Source organism: Carettochelys insculpta, chromosome 11 (assembly GCF_033958435.1).
Source record: "Carettochelys insculpta isolate YL-2023 chromosome 11, ASM3395843v1, whole genome shotgun sequence".
NCBI lineage: Eukaryota > Metazoa > Chordata > Testudines > Carettochelyidae > Carettochelys > Carettochelys insculpta.
Genome location: NC_134147.1, coordinates 48,662,085 through 48,682,856, shown reverse-complemented (window position 1 = coordinate 48,682,856; position 20,772 = coordinate 48,662,085). Strand labels below are relative to the sequence as shown.

Genomic DNA, 20,772 nt, shown 5'->3' with positions numbered 1-20,772 from the left:
AGAGCAGGGCCTGCCACAGTCCTATCCGACAGGCAGCTGAGTCTTTGTTTTGCTGTAATGGGAGGGAGATTGTGGTGGGGCCCTCAGTGTGGAGCTCCAGGCTGCAGCTTCTCGGGGCTCAGGGCCTACTGGCTGTAATGCCCCGGGGGCCCTGTGTGGAGTTGCACCCCTCAGCCGGGGGGCCTGGGTGTTCAGCTTGGGGGCTCCCAGTGGAGTCCAGAGGGCCTGCAATTGGGGTGCCTGGCGGGGTGTGGGTGGCCCCCGCAGCCCTTTGCTGGCCTGAGGTGAGCATGCCCGGGCTACAGAGTGTGCTCTGGCCGCCCGACCTGACCAGCCCCTCCCGGCTGGGTGTCGTGGCCCGGGCTGTGGAGGCCCCCGCCTGGGTGCGGAAGCCCTGGCCGCCTGAGGTGAGCGCCCCCGCCGGGCTGTGGGGGGCCCCCCGCCGCCTGAGGTGAGCGCCCCCGCCGGGCTGTGGGGGGCCCCCCGCCGCCTGAGGTGAGCGCCCCCGCCGGGCTGTGGGGGGCCCCCCGCCGCCTGAGGTGAGCGCCCCCGCCGGGCTGTGGGGGCGCTGGTTGCGGAAGGTGAGCAGCCCCCCCGGCTGGGTGCGGAGGCCCGGCTGCCTGAGCTGAGGCGAGGCGCCCCCGCCGGCGCGGAGGCCCGGGCTGCGGGAGGTGAACGCCCTCTCCCCGGGCGGGGCGCGGAGTGCCTGAGGAGGGCCCCGCCTGCCCGAGTGTGGCGGGCCCTGGCACGAGCGGGCGGGGCGCGTTCGGCTTTAAGACCCGGCGGCGGCGCGGCGGCGGCGCCTCTCGGTGTTGACAGCGGCGGGAGTCGGGCGGCGGCGCGGGGCGCTGCGGCGGGAGTCGGGCGGCGGCGCGGGGCCCGGCCCGGCCCGGCATGGCCTTCATGGAGAAGCCGCCGGCCGGTAAGGTGCTATTGGACGACACGGTGCCGCTGACAGCCGTGATCGAGGCGAGCCAGAGCCTGCACACGCACACGGTGAGCGGTCGGGGCCGGGGGGCAGTTCCCGGCCGGGGGGAGCGGGGTATTTGGGGGCAGTTCCCGGCTGGAGGAGTAGGGCATGGGGGCCGGGGGGTGCGGGGTATTTGGGGGCAGTTCCTGGCTGGAGGAGTAGGGCATGGGGGCCGGAGGGTGCGGGGTGCGGGGTATTTGGGGGCAGTTCCCGGCTGGAGGAGTAGGGCATGGGGGACGGGGGGTGCGGGGTATTTGGAGGGCAGTTCCTGGCTGGAGGAGTAGGGCATGGGGGACGGGGGGTGCGGGGTATTTGGGGGGCAGTTCCCGGCTGGAGGAGTAGGGCCGGGGGGTGCGGGGTGCGGGGTATTTGGGGGGCAGTTCCTGGCTGGAGGAGTAGGGCATGGGGGCCGGGGGGTGCGGGGTATTTGGGGGGCAGTTCCCGGCTGGAGGAGTAGGGCATGGGGGCCGGGGGGAGCGGGGTATTTGGGGGCAGTTCCCGGCTGGAGGAGTAGGGCATGGGGGCCGGGGGGTGCGGGGTATTTGGGGGGCAGTTCCCGGCTGGAGGAGTAGGGCATGGGGGCCGGGGGGAGCGGGGTATTTGGGGGCAGTTCCCGGCTGGAGGAGTAGGGCATGGGGGCCGGGGGGAGCGGGGTATTTGGGGGCAGTTCCCGGCTGGAGGAGTAGGGCACGGGGGCCGGGGGGTGCGGGGTGCGGGGTATTTGGGGGGCAGTTCCCGGTTGGAGGAGTAGGGCATGGGGGCTGGGGGGAGCGGGGTATTTGGGGGGCAGTTCCTGGCTGGAGGAGTAGGGCATGGGGGCCGGGGGGTGCGGGGTATTTGGGGGGCAGTTCCTGGCTGGAGGAGTAGGGCATGGGGGCCGGGGGGTGCGGGGTATTTGGGGGGCAGTTCCCGTCTGGAGGAGTAGGGCATTGGGAGGGGGTGGGGGAGAGTTCCTATATGTGGGGGTGGGGCATTGGGGAGGTGCACCTCTGCCCAAGAGAGGGGAGTTTGGGGTGGGTGGCGGAGCCTATGGGGACCCCTGAATGGTAGTGCAGAGCTCCAGGAAGGGAGTGGGAGGGGAAAAGCAAGTCCCTGGTCAGGGGAGGGAGAAATGAGGGGTGGGAAGGTATGGGATGGGGGCCTGTGGGGAGCCCTGGCATGGCATTAAGTGTGGGGGAGAAGTGAACCCAGGGGGACAGGGGAGGGGGGGAATAGAAGTCTTGGGGTGGGTAGTGAGATGGTGGGGTTGGGTGGGAAGAAGCCACCGACAAAGCAGCTCACTGTGTTCACTTGGTGGCTCTGGAGTCAGGAGGGTTTTGTCTGTGCAGCCCCTTCACTTCCTCCCTCCTTAATGAATTTGCTTTGAGCCACGTTGCCATAAAGCTGTACTTAGTGTTGATTATTTGTATTGTGTTGGTCAATAACCGTTTTATTTGGGCTTGTACATACTGCCATTCATGTCCATATTTCTGTTATCCACTCTAAGCTGTTCACTTGCTTGATGTGAGTTACGTTGACTGAAGCACCTGTGTGGACAGTGCTATGTTGACAGAAAAGCTTCTCCCACCAGCACACCTGTCACTTCTCAGTGGTTCACCAGACATGTTATAGTGGGGCAGCTATACTGGTGCATCTGCAGCACTTCTAATGTAGACAGCCTTTACCCAGACCATCTGCCTCTATGGCTGCCCTGTTATGACTGTTCATGGTGGTGTCAAAATAGGATTTTACTTTGTGTTTTCTTTACTTATCAAAACAAAGAAGTGGGCATGGAGCACTTTAAAGACTAACAAAATAATTTATTAGGTGATAAGCTTTCATGGGACCAGACCTGCTTCTTCAGATCTGAAGTGCTACATGACTGCTTTTTTGTTTCATTATTACAAGGGGTGAGTTTGAGGCTTAGCCAGAAGGAACCTAGTTTGACTTTCACCTCATAGGCTCATTTTCCTGTGATATATTTACCAGGCACCATTTTCTTAACAATTGACCAGAATTGGTCTGGAGTCACTGATATACAACAACAATGGAATTCCATAATTCTATTTTATAGGCCCTTTCTTGGAATATAACTATATTTTTTAAAAGACTGTGTTTATCATGGCATTATCAAGCAAGTATCATGGCATAGAATCGGAGAAAAAGAGATCTGTATGTTGTGTTTCAGATCTTTTTCCCACTTAGGAGGGAATGAGGATGTAAGAGATGAGGCCAGGTGCACTTCCAAAGTAGCAGATGCCTTGGTATTAGACTTGTTTTGAACGCTGAGGGGTGTGTCCTTCAGCCTTACTCATTGTTTAGATGCACACACATCACAGCAGCAGGAGTCTGTTTTCCTGGTATGGCAAATGCTATAACACGAATGACCTTAGAGGCAATTAATGCTATATTTATAGTTAATAAGCATACTATGTGATCAAAAGTGCAGATTTGTACTGTTACAGTGCTTTCTGTCTCAGGAGCTCAAATTGGAAGTTTATGGGACTAACTTTTGCAAAGCAGTTTCCCTCTGAACACATAGTGCTAGCTATGGGGAATCTTTTCAAAGGTATCCGTGAGTTCAGAAGTCATGACTAGTTATTTACAAGGCCAGGGCTCTGAACTCGGAGCTGTGTTCAGGCTTGTATTATAACCAAAGCTATGTTAGATACCCTTTACCTTTTACCTGTGTTTTAGTAAACTGAGGTGAGTATCAGAGAGGTAGCTGAGTTAGTCTGTATCTTCAAAAACAACAAAAAGTCCTGTGGCACCTTACAGACTAACAAATATTTTGGATCATAAGCTTTTCTGGACAAAGACCCTCTTCATCAGATGAGAGAGGGGCAGATTTCAGAGGAACATTTAATGAGGGAGTCTCAGTAAAGGGGAGGGCCAGAGCTGACAAGGTCTATTCAGTCAGGGTGGATGTGGCCCATTATTGGCAGTTAATGTGGAGTTGTGAATATCAAGAGAGGAGAAACCAAGTCAGTTCAGTCAGGGAGAATGTGGCCCATTGTCAGTTGCTAGTGTGGAGGTATGAACTTCAAGACCAAAGAAACTGCTTTTGTCATGAAAACAAAAAAGCAGTCAAGTAGTACTTTAAAGACTAACAAAATAATTTATTAGGTGGTGAGCTTTCGTGGGACAGGCTATTTTGGTTGACTCTCCAGCAGGAATTGAAGTAAAGAGAGAGACTGAGAGTTCTGCTCAGCAGAAAGCACTTTTCTATTCCAAATACTGTGTGGGATCTCGGTAGCAAGCATTGCAACCCTTTGATCATTTGTCTTTGTACTTCCATGTTGTTAATGTGTATTGGGGAAAATTCTAATAGCAATTAAGTTTGCTATTAGCCACAAATGCACAAAAGATCATAGAGCTGTACAGATTGAACCCCTCTAAATTGGCACCTTTGGGACCTGACCAACGTGGAACAAAAGAATTTGCTGAACCATGGGAGGTCAGTGTTGTCTAGAACATTACTAACTCTTCCACTGCTTACTGGGCTTTTAGAAAACAAAAAGCCAGTAACTTGCAGCTAAACAAAGCACAGAACTCTGTAAGAGCCAAGACTGGTGGTTGAAAACAAACTTATGGGACCACAGGAAACTTGGCCATGTCCATGGTAAGTGGTTGTTTGGCTAACTAAAATCGTGCTGGATTACGGATGTTGCTAGTTCTGGATTACAGAAGTTCAACCTGTAGCACTGTGCTTTTGATTTAAAAGCTGCTTGAGATTCGTGTATTTCAAATAGTTTTCATTTCAAAATAGTTTTCATTTCAGAAGTACTGTTAAAATTTTAAAATAAAATGGTCTTGAAATATGTATAGCACAGATAGTTTACATAGAGGTAGCATGGTGTAATGGTTAAAACTAAATAGGGATACCACCACAACATGGCCTTCTTGTTTGACGCTATCCTGTCATCTTGCTTACCTGACTTTATCCCCTCACTTATGAACTGGGAAACTGGGTGGGAGCAGGAAGTAACTGATTGACGCATAGTGCATCTGATTTGGACTCTTATGGAGAAGTTAAATTACGATAACAGATCCCAAGTGTAGCTGTAGGATTCCCTTCCAGAAGAAGTAAATGTCAGGGCATCTTGAGGGAGGAACAGCTGCATTTTGTTGTATTTCTGACATAATGAAGACCTAGAGTGTTATGTTTATTAATAGGAAGACTAAATAAAACCCTCTTGAGGCTTTTCAGGTAAAATCCCCAAAAGGGAGAGATCCTGGCTATAAATGTGATTATTTTGTAGAAATACATGGAGATCGGAATCTTCACAAATTAGAATTGCCCTGTAGCAGATACAAAAAGGGAGCTACAAATCTGTTTGCCAGTAATCTATTCTGTCCATAATTTAAGAGGGTATGATGGCCATGTTAAAAATACTAACAATTAAAATTCTTTTCTGTGATACTGATAACACTCAAGATTATTAGAGGAGAAAATGTGAAGAAATCAATTTATTTGTTTTAAATCTTACATCTTTGTTTGAACAATGAAAATAGACAGCTTCCTCTTTTGAGTCTGAAACTTCTGAGTCGCCTAGTGCTATGTTGTAGTAATTTTGCTGCAAATGCTATGAGGATTGCTTAGAAACTTTCCACTGGATTTATCAAAAGTGAAACACCTTCTTCAGTACTCTTTTCGTTTGCAAAAGTATTTGAAAACCAAGATTTAGGTCCAGATTTGATTTAATTTGTTGCTTTCCTATGATATCCAGGCTAGGTATACAGTGTAAAATTGTTATAGGCTCTAGAAATGGTCGGAGTTTGGAATAAACCATTAACTACAGGATAAAGGTGATGAATTACAAGGAAAAATATCTAGGGTTGGTAAGATACAAAGTTCAAGACAAAAAACTAGTGATAGGGATACTTAAAATAGAATCATTGGACTGGAGTGGACCTCTAGAGGTCGTCAAGTTCAGCCCCCCGCTTTAAGTAGGATCAACCTCATCTAAGTCATGCCAGCCATGACTATGTCAAGCCAGGACGTAAAAACCTCTAGGATGGAGACTCCACCACCTCTCTAGGCAACCAATTTCAGTGCTTCACCACCTGCCTGGAGAAGTAGTTTTTCCTAATATCCAACCTACTCCTCTCCTTCTGTAACTTCAGACCATTACTCCTTGTTCTGTCATCTGTTACCACTGAGAATAGTTTCTCTCCATCCTCTTTAGAAGACCCCTTCAGAAAGTTGAAGGCTGCTATTAAATCACCCTTCAGTCTTCTTTTCTTCAAACTAAATAAGCCCAAATCCCTCAGCCTTGCCTCATAGGTCATGTGCTCCAGCCCCCCAGTCATTTTTGTTGCCTTCCACTGAACCTGCTCCAGCACATCCACATCCTTTCTATACTGGGGGTCCCAAAACTGGACACAATATTCCAGATGTGGCCTCACCAGTGCCTAATAGAGTGGAACAACAATTTCTCTATCTGTTGGCAGTGCTCCTCCTAATGCAGTCCAATATGCCATTGGACATTTTGGGTACAAGGGCGCACTGTTTACTCATATCCAGCCTTTCATCTACCATAATCCCTAGGTCCCTTTGTGCTGTACTGCTGCCTAGCCAGTCAGTCCCCAGCCTATAACTGTTCTTGGGAGTCTTCCATTCTATGTGCAGGACTCTACACTTCTCCTTGTTGAACCACATCAGATTTCTTTTGGCCCAATCTTCCAATTTATCCAAGTCACTCTGGATCCTATGTCTACCCTCCAACGTATCTGCCTCTCCCCCTAGCTTGGTGTTACCTGCAGACTTGCTGAGGGTGCAATCCAGTCTCTCATTCAGGTCATTAATAAAGATATTGAACAGCACTGGCCCCAGAACCAAGCCTTGGGGTGCTCCACGTGAAACCAACCACCATCCAGATATTGAGCTCTTGGGCCCGACCATCCAGCCAGCTTTCTATTCATCTTATAGTCCATGTATCAAATCTATACTTCCTTAACTTATAGGCAAGACTGGTGTGGGAAATGGAGCAAAAGCTTTGCTGAAGTCAAGGTATTATCACATCCACTGACTTCCCCATGTCCACAGAGTCAGTTACCTCATCACAGAAGCTGATCAGATTGGTCAGGCACGACTTGTCCTTGGTGAATCCATGTTAACTACTTTTGATCACTTCCCCTCTTCTGAGTGCTCCAAAATGGATTCCTTGAGGATCCCTTCCATTATTTTCCCAGGTACTGAGCTAAGGCTGACTGGTCTATAGTTCCCTGGATTATCCTTCTTTCCTTTTTCAAAGATGGGCACTACATTTGCCTTTTTCCAATCATCTGGAATCTCTCCCGATCTGCAAGAGTCTTCAAATATAATGGCCAAAGGCTTGGCAATGACAACTGCCAATTCCTTCGGTACCCTTGGGTGCAATAAATCCAGACCCATGGATTTGTGTACATTTAGTTTTTCTAAGTAGCTCTTACTTCGTTCCTTCCCCACCCGTGGCTGCCCTCCACCTTCCCATACCACATTGACTAGCACTGTAGTGTGGGAACTGACCTTGTCTGTGAAGACTGAGGCAAAAAAGCATCGAGTACTTCAGCTTTTCTTGCATCATCTGTCACTAGGTTACCTCCCTCATCCAGTAATGGCCCCACACCTTCCCTGATAACCCTCTTATTGTTAACATGCCTGTAGAAACCCTTCTTTTTACCCTTCACATCCCTTGCCAGCTGCAGTCCAGTTGTGCCTTTGCTGTCCTGATTACTGCCTGGCATTTTCCAGCTGTGTGTTTGTACTCCTCCTTAGTCATCTGTCCAAGTTTCTACTTCTCATATGTATCCTTTTTGAGTTTAAGCTTACCAAAGATTTCCCTGTTAAGCCAAGCTGGTTGCCTACCATATTTGTGTTTCTTACTATGCAGCGGGATTGTTTGTTCCTGTGCCTTCAGCAAGACTTCTTTAAAATACTGCCAGTTCTCCTGAATGCTTTTCCACTTCATCTTTGTTTCCCAGGGGATCCTGCCCATCAGTTCTCTCAGGGGGTCAAAGTCTGCTCTTTTGAAATCAAGGGTCTGTATATTACTGCTCCCGTTTCTTCCTTTTGAAAGGATCCTGAAATCTACCATCTGATGATCACTGCAGCCCAGGTTGCCCCCAACTTCTATTTCTCCTACTAGTCCTTCCCTGTTTGTGAGCAGCAGGTTAAGTTGTGCATGGCCCCTGGTCAGTTCCATCAGCAGCTGTACCAGGAAGTTATCCCCAACATTCTCCAAAAACTTCCTGGATTGTCTGTGTGCTGCTGTATTGGTCTCCCAACAAATGTTTGGACAATTAAAGTCTCCCATGAGAACCAGGACCTGTGATTTGGAAGCTTCACTTAGCTGTCTGAAGAAATCCTCATCTCCCTGATCTGGGGGTCTATAGCAGACACCAACTACAACATCACCTCTCTTGCTTCCATCTCTAAGCTTAACACAGACGCACTACAGGCTTTTCTCCCTCCTTACACTGGAGCTCTGAGCAATCATAATACTCCCTCACACCGAGTGCAACAACTCCTCCTTTTCTCCCCCGCCTGTCGTTCCTAAACAGTTTATATTCTTCCATGACTGTGCTCCAGTTATGAGAATCATCCCACCAAGTCTCTGTTATTCCAATCACTTCATACTACTTATACTGTTCCAGGGCCTCTAATTCCTCTTGTTTGTTCCCCGGGCTTCTTGAAGTCTTCTAGTGGATTGGCCTGCTTCTGTTAAGTTATGTCAAGTACAAGTATGGATAGTGTGACACTTAAAATAATGGGGAAATGTAAATTTAATAGCATTGACTAGAGTTCTACTTTTGGCAGCAGACAGAATCCTGTTTCTAGTAAATGAGAAGGAAACTACAGCATGAATGACCCCACTACATATGTTTGAATAGCCAGAACCCTAAGAGGGAATGAAACTGGTAAATGTCTTGTCAAAAGTCTGCAATTCATGGTAATAAAAGTAATTGTCTCTCTACAGAAAATGTACACAAACATCTTAAACTTGTACCAAGGGTTATCGTTAGTCTGTCAGAACAATGGCTAGAAAATGACTACAAAAATTACATTTGCACAGCAGACTGGCTTCCCTTGTGTCATTGAAACCATATCTGCTTCAAAGATCCAATGTTAGATACCACTGTGGAGCTAGTACACGTGGGGGTTCTCTTCAACTTTATGCTGCAGCAGCAAAATTGTCAGCTGACTCAATTGCTCAATCTTTATTGCTAGTGAAGAGTGAGGAGACAACCTCTCTCTCTCTCAAACGAAAACAAGCTTGTTTTTTTTTTTTTTTTTAAAGTTTCTATACAGAAACAAAAAACTCAACACACATATATATAGATTGTTTTGCTTGTGGAATGAAAGCACTTCATCTGGATGTGGCTAAGTGAGGTTGTATAGATCTGATTTTTAGAGTCTCTTTTTGGACTGAATGCGATGAAAAATTTTGGAACTTCTCACTGTATGATTGGACACAGATAATTCTGACTCGATATTTACCATGTGCACACTTTTAATTTTGACCATCACATTAATTTGTATTTCATCATTTCAATGGCACTTCATATTACCCCCAGGTATAAAGCTTGATCCTGCAACTGGATGTGCGTGGGTTTCATTGGGACTTTTATTCTTTGTAGGTTCTTATACCACACTCATCATTGTAATATCCAAGTCTCTTCTGGTAGCGCATTAACCCTCGTGACTAACATGTCACATAGCTTCCTGTGAGGATAGTGGTCTTGTTGCAAGATCTGCTCTTAGCATATCAGACAATAGTAGTGAACTGAAAATGGGTGTCATTTCTGTAGTAGGCAAAAATCTTCCTATCCTTGAATTCCCTTTCAATCTGAGCAAAATTATGTCAAATGTGTTTTAAAGTAAAATACTGGTATAGGAGTGTGTCTGCCGTGGTCAGTCTTCCAGAGCTCGATTTAGCATGCCTGGTAGGGGTGTGCTAACTCATACTTGCAGGGTGTGGGTATGGGTCCTGCCCCTCATTAGGAGAATGGAAGTTGACGGGAACAAACACTCCTGTTGACCTTCCTCAGTGGAGATGACGTGGAAGCCTGAATTAAGGTGCATCAGCTCAGCTACATAATTAGTGTAGCTGGAATTGTGTACCTCATGCATCTGACGAAGCATCTAACGAAGCAGGTCTTTGCCTGCGAAAGGTTATGCTCCAAAATATCTGTTAGTCTATAAGGTGCCACAGGACTTCTTGTTGTACCTCAATTTGACCTTCTGTTGTAGTGTAGACCTACAGTCTAAATGGCCTACTGTAAAGATACCGTGTTCTGACAGCACAGGCCTTTTCGACATAAACGTTTTAATGTATGTCAGCTATTTTGTGATGTAAAAGAACCCTCAGTCTATCTGTAGATGAGGACTTGCTTTTATAATCTTGCTTTTTAAGGCTTACATGGGAAATGAGTCTCTTGCTTGATATTCTCTGACGATGGAGTTGCGTGCCTGAACCTGCTAGCTCCAGAATGATTTAAAATAGTAAAACCATTAATGGGTATACATGCACGTCCTCTTTGTGATCCGTTCTTTTCCCTGTTTGATGACTGTACATTGAAATTACAACAGTGAAGTGGAATTTGCCCTTCAGTTACCCTGGTGCTTCTAGGTTGCCCAGATGTTGAAAGCTGAAATAGTTCCTTAAGATATACTTTTGAAAGCTTTTCTTTTGTGAGTAACAGTTAATGGGGACACTAAAGATGTAATCATCCATTCAGTTCACTTCAATGATTCAAATTTTGTAATCTCTCTTGTTAAGTAGTACAGAATCAGAGCTACATTTTCCAAAAGCTGTAACTCTAGGAAGGGAGAGAATCTCAGTTGTTTTAGAAACTTTTGTAGATCCTGATGCATTAATTTGCAATGAATTCAGCCTTTTTTTCCTAGCATGTGTGTTCTTGGTTTTTTGTTTGTTTGTTGCTTTGACCATACAATGGAATCAGCATTAAAAGTGACATTTAGCTTAATAAAACCTCCTGAGTTGTGTGTGTTGGGGAAAAAACCTCAGACAGAGCCCAGTGCAGTTTGGTAAAGTACAGTCAGAGCTTAAAAGATACCTGACAGTTGAATGCACAACTTATTTTAGTGTTATCAGCAAGAAGGGTTCCAATAGCACTCGCTGCTAATTATTGTTATTGGTATCACTGGCACTTGAGTGAGGGTGGCAGCCGAATAGTGTTGGCTGCTGAACACACAGGAAGAGTCCCTGGCCGGAGAGCTTACAATTTATACCGACTGAATCTGTTTACAGTCTCTAGGATCAATTCTGCAAAGTGCAGGGTTCACCTAATGCTTGTACAGTCTGTAGGAGTCCAAGGTGCTTGTCACCTTAATGGATTCTGTTTGCTCCTGTTCTAAGTGCATCCTTTACTAACATTCAAAACAATTTGCATTAATACAGGAGAACCAGCAAATTGTTCCTATTCGTAAAAAGGGACAGCACTTTTCTTTTGTTCTGGCCAAAATGCTTTTCTTGTTCGGTAAATTTCAATATGTGTCCCTAGTTTTTCTTCTGCAGTGGCCTTTTTTCATAACTTATTTATGGACTGGCATGTACAGCATAAGTATAAATATACAGCTGATATGAATGGCATTGTTTATGTTGTACATAGGCATCGCTTAGTGTCCTCAGTGTCTTAGATGATAAATGTGTTAGTCTCTAAGGTGGTACGGGACTGCTTGTTGTTAGATGATAGGAACATAAGAATGGTTGTACTGGCTCAGACCAAAGGTCTGTCTATCCCAGTATCCTGTCTTCCAACTGTGGCCAATGCCAGATGCCCCAGAATCATGAGTTGTGTAATCGTAAACATACACTGTTCTTTGCCTCTTCTTATTAAAGAAGAATCTATAGGTCTAAGCAGTCTTTATGATTGTGGTTACTTTCCATACTAGAAGATTTCTCAAATAAGCATTTAAAATGGGTTTTTTAGAACCCCTTATTAAAAATAGTTCAGTGTTCTTAAACTAGTATCAGGGAGGTCTAGGTTGTATATTAGGAAAAACTCTTTCAGTAGGAGAGTGGTGAAGCACTGGAATGCGTTCCCTAGGGAGGTGTTGGACTCTCCATCTCTAGAGGTCTTTAGGTCCTCGCTTGACAAAGCCCTGGCTGTGATGATTTAGTTGGGATTGGCCCTGCTTTGAGCAGGGGGTTGGACTTGATGACCTCCTAAGATCCCTTCCACCCCATTAGTCTATAATTTTTTTAAAAAACGTTTCATGTGTTAAAATAATCATAGGATTGGTTTTATGTTCATAGCCCAGTTCCTGGAATCCTTGGTGTTGGAATACTGCTTCTTTGGTACTACCTCAGCATACCGTGTGTCCTTGGAGTGGTTTGTCTGCTCCCTCTGCTCATGGGACAATATCCATGGGGGTCTCTGGCCACACAGTCCTCTTGTTATTTGGGAGCAAGAGGCTGCTGTCTGGAGGAGCCTGCCTGTGTATCTGTGTCTCCATGGCCGTGTCTACACGTGCCCCAAACTTCGAAATGGCCACACAAATGGCCATTTCGAAGTTTACTAATGAAGCGCTGAAATGCATATTCAGCACTTCATTAGCACGCGGGCGGCAGCGGCACTTCGAAATTGATGCGGATTGCCGCCGCGCATCTGGTCCAGATGGGGCTCCTTTTCTAAAGGACCCCGCGTACTTCGAAGTCCCCTTATTCCCATCAGCTCATGGGAATAAGGGGACTTCGAAGTAGGCGGGGTCCTTTCGAAAAGGAGCCCCGTCGGGATGCGCCGCGCGGCGGCAAGGAGCATCAATTTCGAAGCGCCGCTACCGCCTGCATGCTAATGAAGCGCTGAATATGCATTTCAGCGCTTCATTAGTAAACTTCGAAATGGCCATTTGCGTGGCCATTTCGAAGTTTGGGGCACGTGTAGACACGACCCATGACTCCCTTCATAGTTCCCCATGGGTGGGAAGTGTTTTTTTCTTTTTTCTTCCTCCTTCTGTGAATGCTGCTGAGATTTTGGAAAGAAATCTCCCTTCCACCTTAGTATGAAACATACCTTTTGAAGTTTTTCTTATGGTGGAGGAGAGGAGGATGGGAGAACAGATACATGAATGTGGAAGTAAAATAGGCAGATATGGGCTACGTCTACACGTGAAACCTACATCGAAATAGCTTATTTTGATGTAGCAACATCGAAATAGGCTATTTCGATGAATGACGTCTACACGTCCTCCAGGGCTGGCAATGTCGATGTTCAACTTCGACGTTGCGCGGCACCACATCGAAATAGGCGCTGCGAGGGAAAGTCTACACGCCAAAGTAGCACACATCGAAATAAGGGTGCCAGGCACAGCTGCAGACAGGGTCACAGGGCGGACTCAACAGCAAGCCGCTCCCTTAAAGGGCCCCTCCCAGACACAGTTGCACTATACAACACAAGATACACAGAGCCTACAACTGGTTGCAGACCCTGTGCCTGCAGCATGGATCCCCAGCTGCCGCAGCAGCAGCCAGAAGCCCTGGGCTAAGGGCTGCTGCCCACGGTGACCATAGAGCCCCGCAGGGGCTGGAGAGAGAGCATCTCTCAACCCCCCAGCTGATGGCCGCCATGGAGGACCCGGCAATTTCGACGTTGCGGGACGCGGATCGTCTACACGGTCCCTACTTCGACGTTGAACGTCGAAGTAGGGCGCTATTCCGATCCCCTCATGAGGTTAGCGACTTCAACGTCTTGCCGCCTAACGTCGAAGTTAACTTCGAAATAGTGCCCGACACGTGTAGCCGCGACGGGCGCTATTTCGAAGTTAGTGCCACTACTTCGAAGTAGCGTGCACGTGTAGACACAGCTATGGTGATCCCCTGGCTATGATTCAAGGACCCCAGGTTCAAGCTTTTCCTTTAACCGTTTAGGAGCCTGAACCCATGTTTCTAGTACTGAAGATAAGTACTTTAACTTCTAGGATACTGAGTGTCTGCCTACTTTGTGAACAGGAAGCCCATCCTGACCAGAGATACCAATTTATCCAGAGGGTATTTTCCAGTGAAAAGTCTTTCTTCTTGACCAATTCTCCCTCCAATGTCAGTGGGAAACATAACTGTGTCCCTTCTCTATACTTCTCTCTCTGTTCTGTCATTAATTTCATTAACTTTGAAGACATTTTGTGATATGCTTTTACCCAATACACTACAAAATAAAGCTTCACTGTATGGTGACAATTGCAGCTGGCTGAACAACTCAGAGTAATTTGAAAGTATCCCCATGCAACTGCACTCTGCGGCTTTACATGAGGAGGCTGAACTGAACTGTCAAAACTCCATTCCCCATCTTCCCTCATCATTGTTGTGGGAATTCTCATGGAGTCAAACTCTGAAAACTCCTTTCATTTCTATAGTGCTTTTTTCTTAGGAAAAAAGGGTGCTGGAACTTAAGCCCCAAACTGTCCCCCACCCCATCATCAGGCTTAACCCCCTGCAGCCCCAAACTGTCCCCACGCTTAAAACCTTCACAGCTCCAAACTGCTCCCCCTCCAGACTTAACACCCCACGCAGCCCCAAACCACCCCATCGCTATCCCCAGGGTGCGCAACCTCTCGCAGGCACAAACCTCCCCTCCACCCGCCACCAGGCAGCTTAACCCTTTCCAGCCTCAAAGCTCCCCCAAGCTTAACCCCGCCCCCTGCAGTCCCAAACCACCACCCCCAACCCTCCTGCTTTCCCAGAGCCAGGTACCCCCAGCCCTCTTCCTTCCCCTGCAAGTGAATGCTGGCAACTTACTGACCTGCTGCTGCAGGGGCTGCACCAACTAGAGCTGTGCTGGGATGCTGAAGCCATGCAAGTGCCAAACTGGGTCTCCAGGACCATGGCGGGCTTCTGGGACCATGCAGGGGCATCAGGAGCCATGCAGCTCCTGGACAGAGCCATGTTTGCAGAAGCCAGGCTGGGACCGAAGGAGTAGCTCCCATCAGGAGCTGTGCATGCATGGAGCAGAGGGAGGGGCACTCCATGTGTACACCTCTACTGAGCCGCATTTCACCACCCCCCACTGCTGGGGAGCATATTGGATGAACTATTTGCAGCTTGGAGCTGCCCAGCTGCTGTGCAAAATGGTGGTGCTGGGGGAGAAAGGTGCCAGAATGCCATTCTGTGGTGCTCCAGCAGAAACCCCCCTGCATTTATACATAAAAATAAATGTAGCACAGAGCGGGATGGTTGTCAATGGCAAATACATCCTTTGACTGTCAGCCTAGAAGTGCCACAATAACTGCTCCATTGACTTCCCAATTAGCAATTCTGCCCTTATTAGCCAGTCCTGGTACACCTGCATGAACTTCAGGTAGCTATTACTCCATGCTATCTGTTAGGTGGGCACTGGGCCTGCTCACAAATTGATTGGGAATTGCCTTAGGGTTTGGTTGTCAAATGAGCAGAGATGGGCAGCCAACATTACGCAGTAAGGCTCACTGTGACAAGTGGTAAGTATTGCCCCCACACGACATTACCCTTCTAGTTTATTGTAGTCTGACTGCTGAGGAGAGGCTGAGGGATCTGGGCTTATTTAGTTTGCAGAAGAGAAGAGTGAGGGCAGGGGGGATTTGCTAGCAGCCTTTAACTACCTGAAGAGGGGCTCGAAAGAGGATAGAGAGAGGCTGTTTTCAGTGGTGACAGCTGACAGATTAGGAGCAGTGGTCTCCATTGGCAGTAGGTGAGATCTGTGTTGGATACTAGGAAAAGCTATTTCATTAGGAGGGTGGTGAAGCTTTGGAATTGGGTTGCCTAGGGAGATGGTGGAATCTCCATCCTTAGATGTTTTTAAGTCCTAGCTTGAAAAAGTTCTGGCTGACTTAGTTGATCAAGGGGTCAGACTTGATGACCTTCTGAGGTCTCTTCCAACCCTATGGCTATGAGACTCTACAGACACTTTAAAACCTGGAAGCTTGAAAAGCCTTTTTTGGGCCACTGATAAGCATTTAGCTTTAACTGAAGCTGACTAGGATTTCCCTACCTCTTTGTCAGCTTTTCAAACCTCCTTCATATTAAGCAGAGGAGGAGCCAATGAAGGATCCTATTCGGAAGCTACTTAGTAGTGATTTATTTGTGGAAATGGTAGGTGTTTATCTGAGCCAAGACCTAACTATCTAAAAGTTTGTGAGGTCCCTGCCAACATCCTTTTGTGTTGTCCCAGCAGAGTTGCTGCTATCTTTGTTTTATCTCAGTCTGTTTCCATAATTGGGGTGGATGGTAAACTGCAACTGCTAAATTTGAAGTTAAACATTTTTAAATCTTCAGCACCAGTTAACTTGCACCCAGGAGTTTTAGAAGAATTGGCTGAGTTCTCTGAGTGGTTAAAGATGATATTTAGCAAATATGGGAAGGCTGGAGAAATCTCAGAGGTTCGGGGGGGAGAAAGAATGCTGTTTCAACATTTAAGACAGGTAAATGGGATGTCATGGGTGTCTAAATCCTGTGATTTTTGCCTGAGATTAACATGAAATTAATGAAGGACTGATGCAGGATGTAGTTTGTAGAGAGTTAAAGGATGGGAGCATAGTTGATGCCAATTAACATGATTTTATCGAAACATGTTTTTTCACGGAACCATCCATAGGTTTACTACCAGTCGTGCAAACATGATTTTAAGGGCTGGTGAAGTAGTTTTTCTTACCCACCCTCCTGTCACTTCTTTTCTTTCTATCTGTGCCTCTGGGGTAATCTGTGGGGACAGGTGACAAAACATCATTTTAGCCCTACCCTATAGGCATTGGCAAAGCAAGTGCTGGGGTCAGTTTTTGCTTCTGTGCCAGGGGATGACTTAGATGCTTGTTACAGGATTGCTTCCCTCTTCAAACACAGTCACCAATTTCCCCCTGCAATGGGGTCTCTCCCTGCATCTCATGTTGTGGGAGACCTGATTGCTGTGGCAGAAGAGGCCTCATGGTAAAAAGTAGCTGGCTGGGGCAAGGGGACATGTAAAATCATTGTGGTGGTTTTGTTTTTTTGATCCGAGTCTGTCATCTACAGAATTTTGATGTGGTGATGGGGTTAGTGTGTTGGGAGGACGATAAGGGCATGAAGCTGTGCCATTGGTAGCTTATTCTAGAAAGAACAGTATTGTATTGATCAAATCAATTTTTCTACTTTCCCTAGCAAATAATGGAATGGAATCAGCTTCTATTCTGCCTGCTTGAGAGTATTACTCAGCAGTGCTATGCGATGGTCAGTCCTTGTGTAAACAGTGAGCAGTAGGGAAGATTGGGCAATAACTTTGCTTCCTGTAAAATACTAGTAGTAATGAATGACCAAACATCATGAATCCTCTTTCTCTTATGTTCTTCTGGAGAAACTGCTAATGTTCTGTTGAGACTTGCTAAATAAGTGGTTACTACTTTTCCTGTCTGTGTCTATACCAAGTAGTTTCTTCCCATTTCCTAAGATACGGGTTAGAAATGAGGAAATGGAAAAACCCGACTTGGGCGTCTCAAATGTCTGCTAAATTAACTTGTGTCAGCAGTGGATGTCTTGGATTGGATTCTCTTCTTTCTTATGCTGGTGTATCAAAGTTAATTCTATTGCCTTTCGTTGTAACTGAGTTGAAGGTCTGGGCTTTCCTTTGGGGAAAGATAACTGTAACATCTTTGGGTATATTAATAATAAGAATGAATGGTGTGGAAACCATTCTTACGCTGATTTTATGTGCTGGCATACTGCATTCAGCTGCGTGCTTTCTGTGTGAGAGGTTTGGGATTTTCTAGTTCTGAGCAGAGATGAGCACCTACAAAAATACACTTTATTGTGGAATACTTTTGAAAAATGTGTCAAAGAACTTGTTTCAGAAGGCACAGTGTGTGGAAATGAAAGCAGCGACAGAAAAGAACATTCCGAGAAATGGGTGGGTAAAAAATCAACAATAATTAAATATACTCTGGTTCAACACTGAATCAGGAGTGGTAGAAGTGTGCTAAGTATCGGAGGGGTAGCCGTGTTAGTCCTGGATCTGTAACAGCAACGAAGGGTCCTGTGGCACCTTATAGACTAACAGAAAAGTTTTGAGCATGAGCTTTCGTGAGCACAGACTCACTTCATCAGATGCTGGTCTTGGAAATCTGCAGGGCCAAACCTGGCCCTGCAGATTTCCAAGACCAGCATCTGATGAAGTGAGTCTGTGCTCACGAAAGCTCATGCTCAAAACTTTTCTGTTAGTCTATAAGGTACCACAGGACTCTTCGTTGCTGTTAGAAGTGTGCTGGTTATTTAAGCCTATTATACTGCATTTAACCCATTAATTTCCCCCCACCCCTGCAAGCTTTCCATAATAACTGCTGCTGAATGCAAAATGAGTGGCAATAAATTTGGGAATGATGAACTGGAGTTTGTTCACCTGTGAAGGTGGCTGTAATTCCAGGGGATGTCTTCAAGTTAGATCTTTAGGGAACAGATTTTTCTCCATCTTTTACTGGCTGAAATGACAAGAGCATATGTACTCAATACTGTTTCTCCTTAAGTGAAGGTTAAGTGCTTAAATGTTTCAGAAGCCTGTATGCACTTATAATTATACTTGAATCTTTCATTGCTTAGGGTGCCTGGCTTTCGACCAGAAGGCCCAGTGGAATAGGGGCTGAGGCAGCTCCAGTCATCAAAGCTGACCAGAATGTTTGTCTGGTTGGTGGCAAGGGGGTGAGGAAAGAAATAGTCGCTGTGATTTTGGCTACGCTGGGGAGACCATTGAGCTAGAGCAGGGTGTGTGTGGTTATGTCTACACTGCAGGTTTATTTCCACATTCTAATGCCAAAATAAGTAATGTTGGAAAGTTGTATTCACACAGCCATGGCGTTGTGAAACAGTTCATTCTCATTCACAGTCACAGTTCACAGCCACAGCATTGCAAAAGGAGCCTTCACATGAGCTGATAATAGCAGTGCTATCTATTCCTTTCCGGCCTTGAAGGGTGGGGAGTTGGCAGGGCAGGGAGTTGGCAAAAGTGATTCACAGAACTTCAGTAACTATTTAGAGGGACAACGAGAAGTCTTGTGGCACCTTATAGACTAACAGATATTTTGGAGCTTAAGCTTTTGTGGGCAAAGACCCGCTTCATCAGATGCAAGAGTGGGTGGGGGGGTTTCAGAGGGGTATTTAAAGAGTGGGGTCCCAGTAAGAGGGAGGGCCAGAGCTGATGAGGCCCACCTTGCTGAATAGACCTTGTCAGCTCTGGCCCTCCCTCTTACTGGGACCCCACTCTTTAAATACCCCTCTGAAACCCCCCCCCCCCACTCATGCATCTGATGAAGCGGGTCTTTGCCCATGAGGGCTTATGCTCCAAAATATCTGTTTAGTCTATAAGGTGCCACAAGACTACTTGTTGTTCTCGCAGCTACAGACTAACACGGCTACCTCTCTGGTATTGAGAGAAAAACCGTCATCTCAAATTATCCTTCTGGGCTGTGTGAACGCCTTGGGGCCTTTATTTTTTTTAAGGGGGGAAAAAAACAGTGTAGACAAGCCCTATGTGAGAGAGACTAGCAGGGAACTCCTTGCGCGCACCCACCCTCCCTCCTTCCCCCTGTTTTAGAGAATAGAAAAAACTTTTGTCCTCCGTGTGCTGGTTGAAGCATGGATCTGGGGTTCATGGCAGGCAGAGCAGCTTCTGAGGCCTGGGGTCAGGTTGGCTATGAACCTCACCTTACAGAACTGCCTAGAGCCTGTATGCCAAAGCCCCTTCCACCCTTCAGCCCCTGACCCAACTTGGAACCCCCTCCTGCACTGGAACACCATCCCAGAGTTTGCACCCTCTCCCATGCCAGCCCACTCCCACACTCCAGATCTCTTGGCCCCAGCCCTCACTTCCTCCTGCACCTCAAACTCCTCATCCCCAGCCCCAACTAAGAGTCTGCACCCCCAGCCGGAGTCCTCGCCCCCTCCCACACCCCAACCCTTTCTCAGCCCAGTGAAAATGAGCAAGTGGTGGCTGGGAGAGAGGGTGGAGTGAGCAGGGCCAAGGCCTTGGAGAATGGATGAGGACAAAGAGATTTGGTTTTCTGCAGTTAGAAAGCTGGTTGCCCTAAATGTGTTCTAGAGATGGGTCTGAACAACACCCCAGATCAGAGAACTTCCTAGCTCAGAGGTTCAAAATCTAGATCAGAATTTTCACCATTTCTGAATGTTTCCAGACTTCACTGTGATCTAATGAAAGGCCATTACAAAGAGAAGGCTGACTCTGCATTCACATTTCTTTGTGAGTCACTGCTTCCTGTTTCTAACAATTTTGTTCTTTCTTATTTGTTTTCCCTTTTGTTTCTAGGAATACATAATTCGTGTGCAGAGAGGGATTTCCCTGGAAAACAATTGGCAGGTAATCGCTTTTTAAATTTTTGTTTGCTTAAACAAAAGGCCTTCCTATGCAGAGGAGGGTTACAGATTTGTAGGTCTCTTGGCCAGGGTAAGTGGGAGTTATTCCCCATCTCTTCCACTGGCAGCTCCCTTTACCATCTGTCTTTCCTGTTGGGGATCAGGGTCGATACTTAGGGGCTTCCTCGGCTCTTTGGCAGAAGCACTGAGCAGGTTGGGGAGTGGGGTCAAAGTGAGGGCACACCCATTTCTGTCTCCACCTCCCCAGTACCTAGGAAAAGACTAGGGTTCATCCTGGGTAGTCTAATTCTACCTTGAATGTGTTTCGTCACAAACTGTTTCTAATATCTATATTACCATGCATGAAGGCTTTATTTCTATATTCAGGTCTCCCAGATAATGAGTGCATGTGACCTGCTTTCTTATATGACCTAAGATACAACACCTAGGGTCTATTTTATGCGCACTGTTACCAGTTGTCTGTGGGACTACTTTTGTCAACAGCAGTGGGCAGGTTCC

The 20,772-nt window shown here is 46.9% G+C and overlaps 1 protein-coding gene across 6 annotated transcripts in view; it reads left to right on the top strand.

Annotated features, from left to right (window-relative positions):
• Window positions 1-716: 716 nt before the first annotated feature.
• The window catches only part of PXK (PX domain containing serine/threonine kinase like), a 78,083-nt gene continuing 58,027 nt past the window's right edge, over window positions 717-20,772 (top strand). For 3 of the 6 annotated variants that reach the window (XR_012646982.1, XM_075005428.1, XM_075005430.1), the window contains exons 1-2: window positions 718-996; window positions 20,207-20,257. Coding sequence is in view for 4 of the 6 variants with exons in the window: in XM_075005428.1 (XP_074861529.1) it covers window positions 895-996; window positions 20,207-20,257 (153 nt within the window). In the remaining 2 variants the exon portion in view is untranslated. Of the gene's footprint in view, window positions 997-20,206; window positions 20,258-20,772 lie in introns of all 6 variants that reach the window. The other 3 variants (XM_075005427.1, XM_075005429.1, XR_012646983.1) reach the window with 2 other exon arrangements.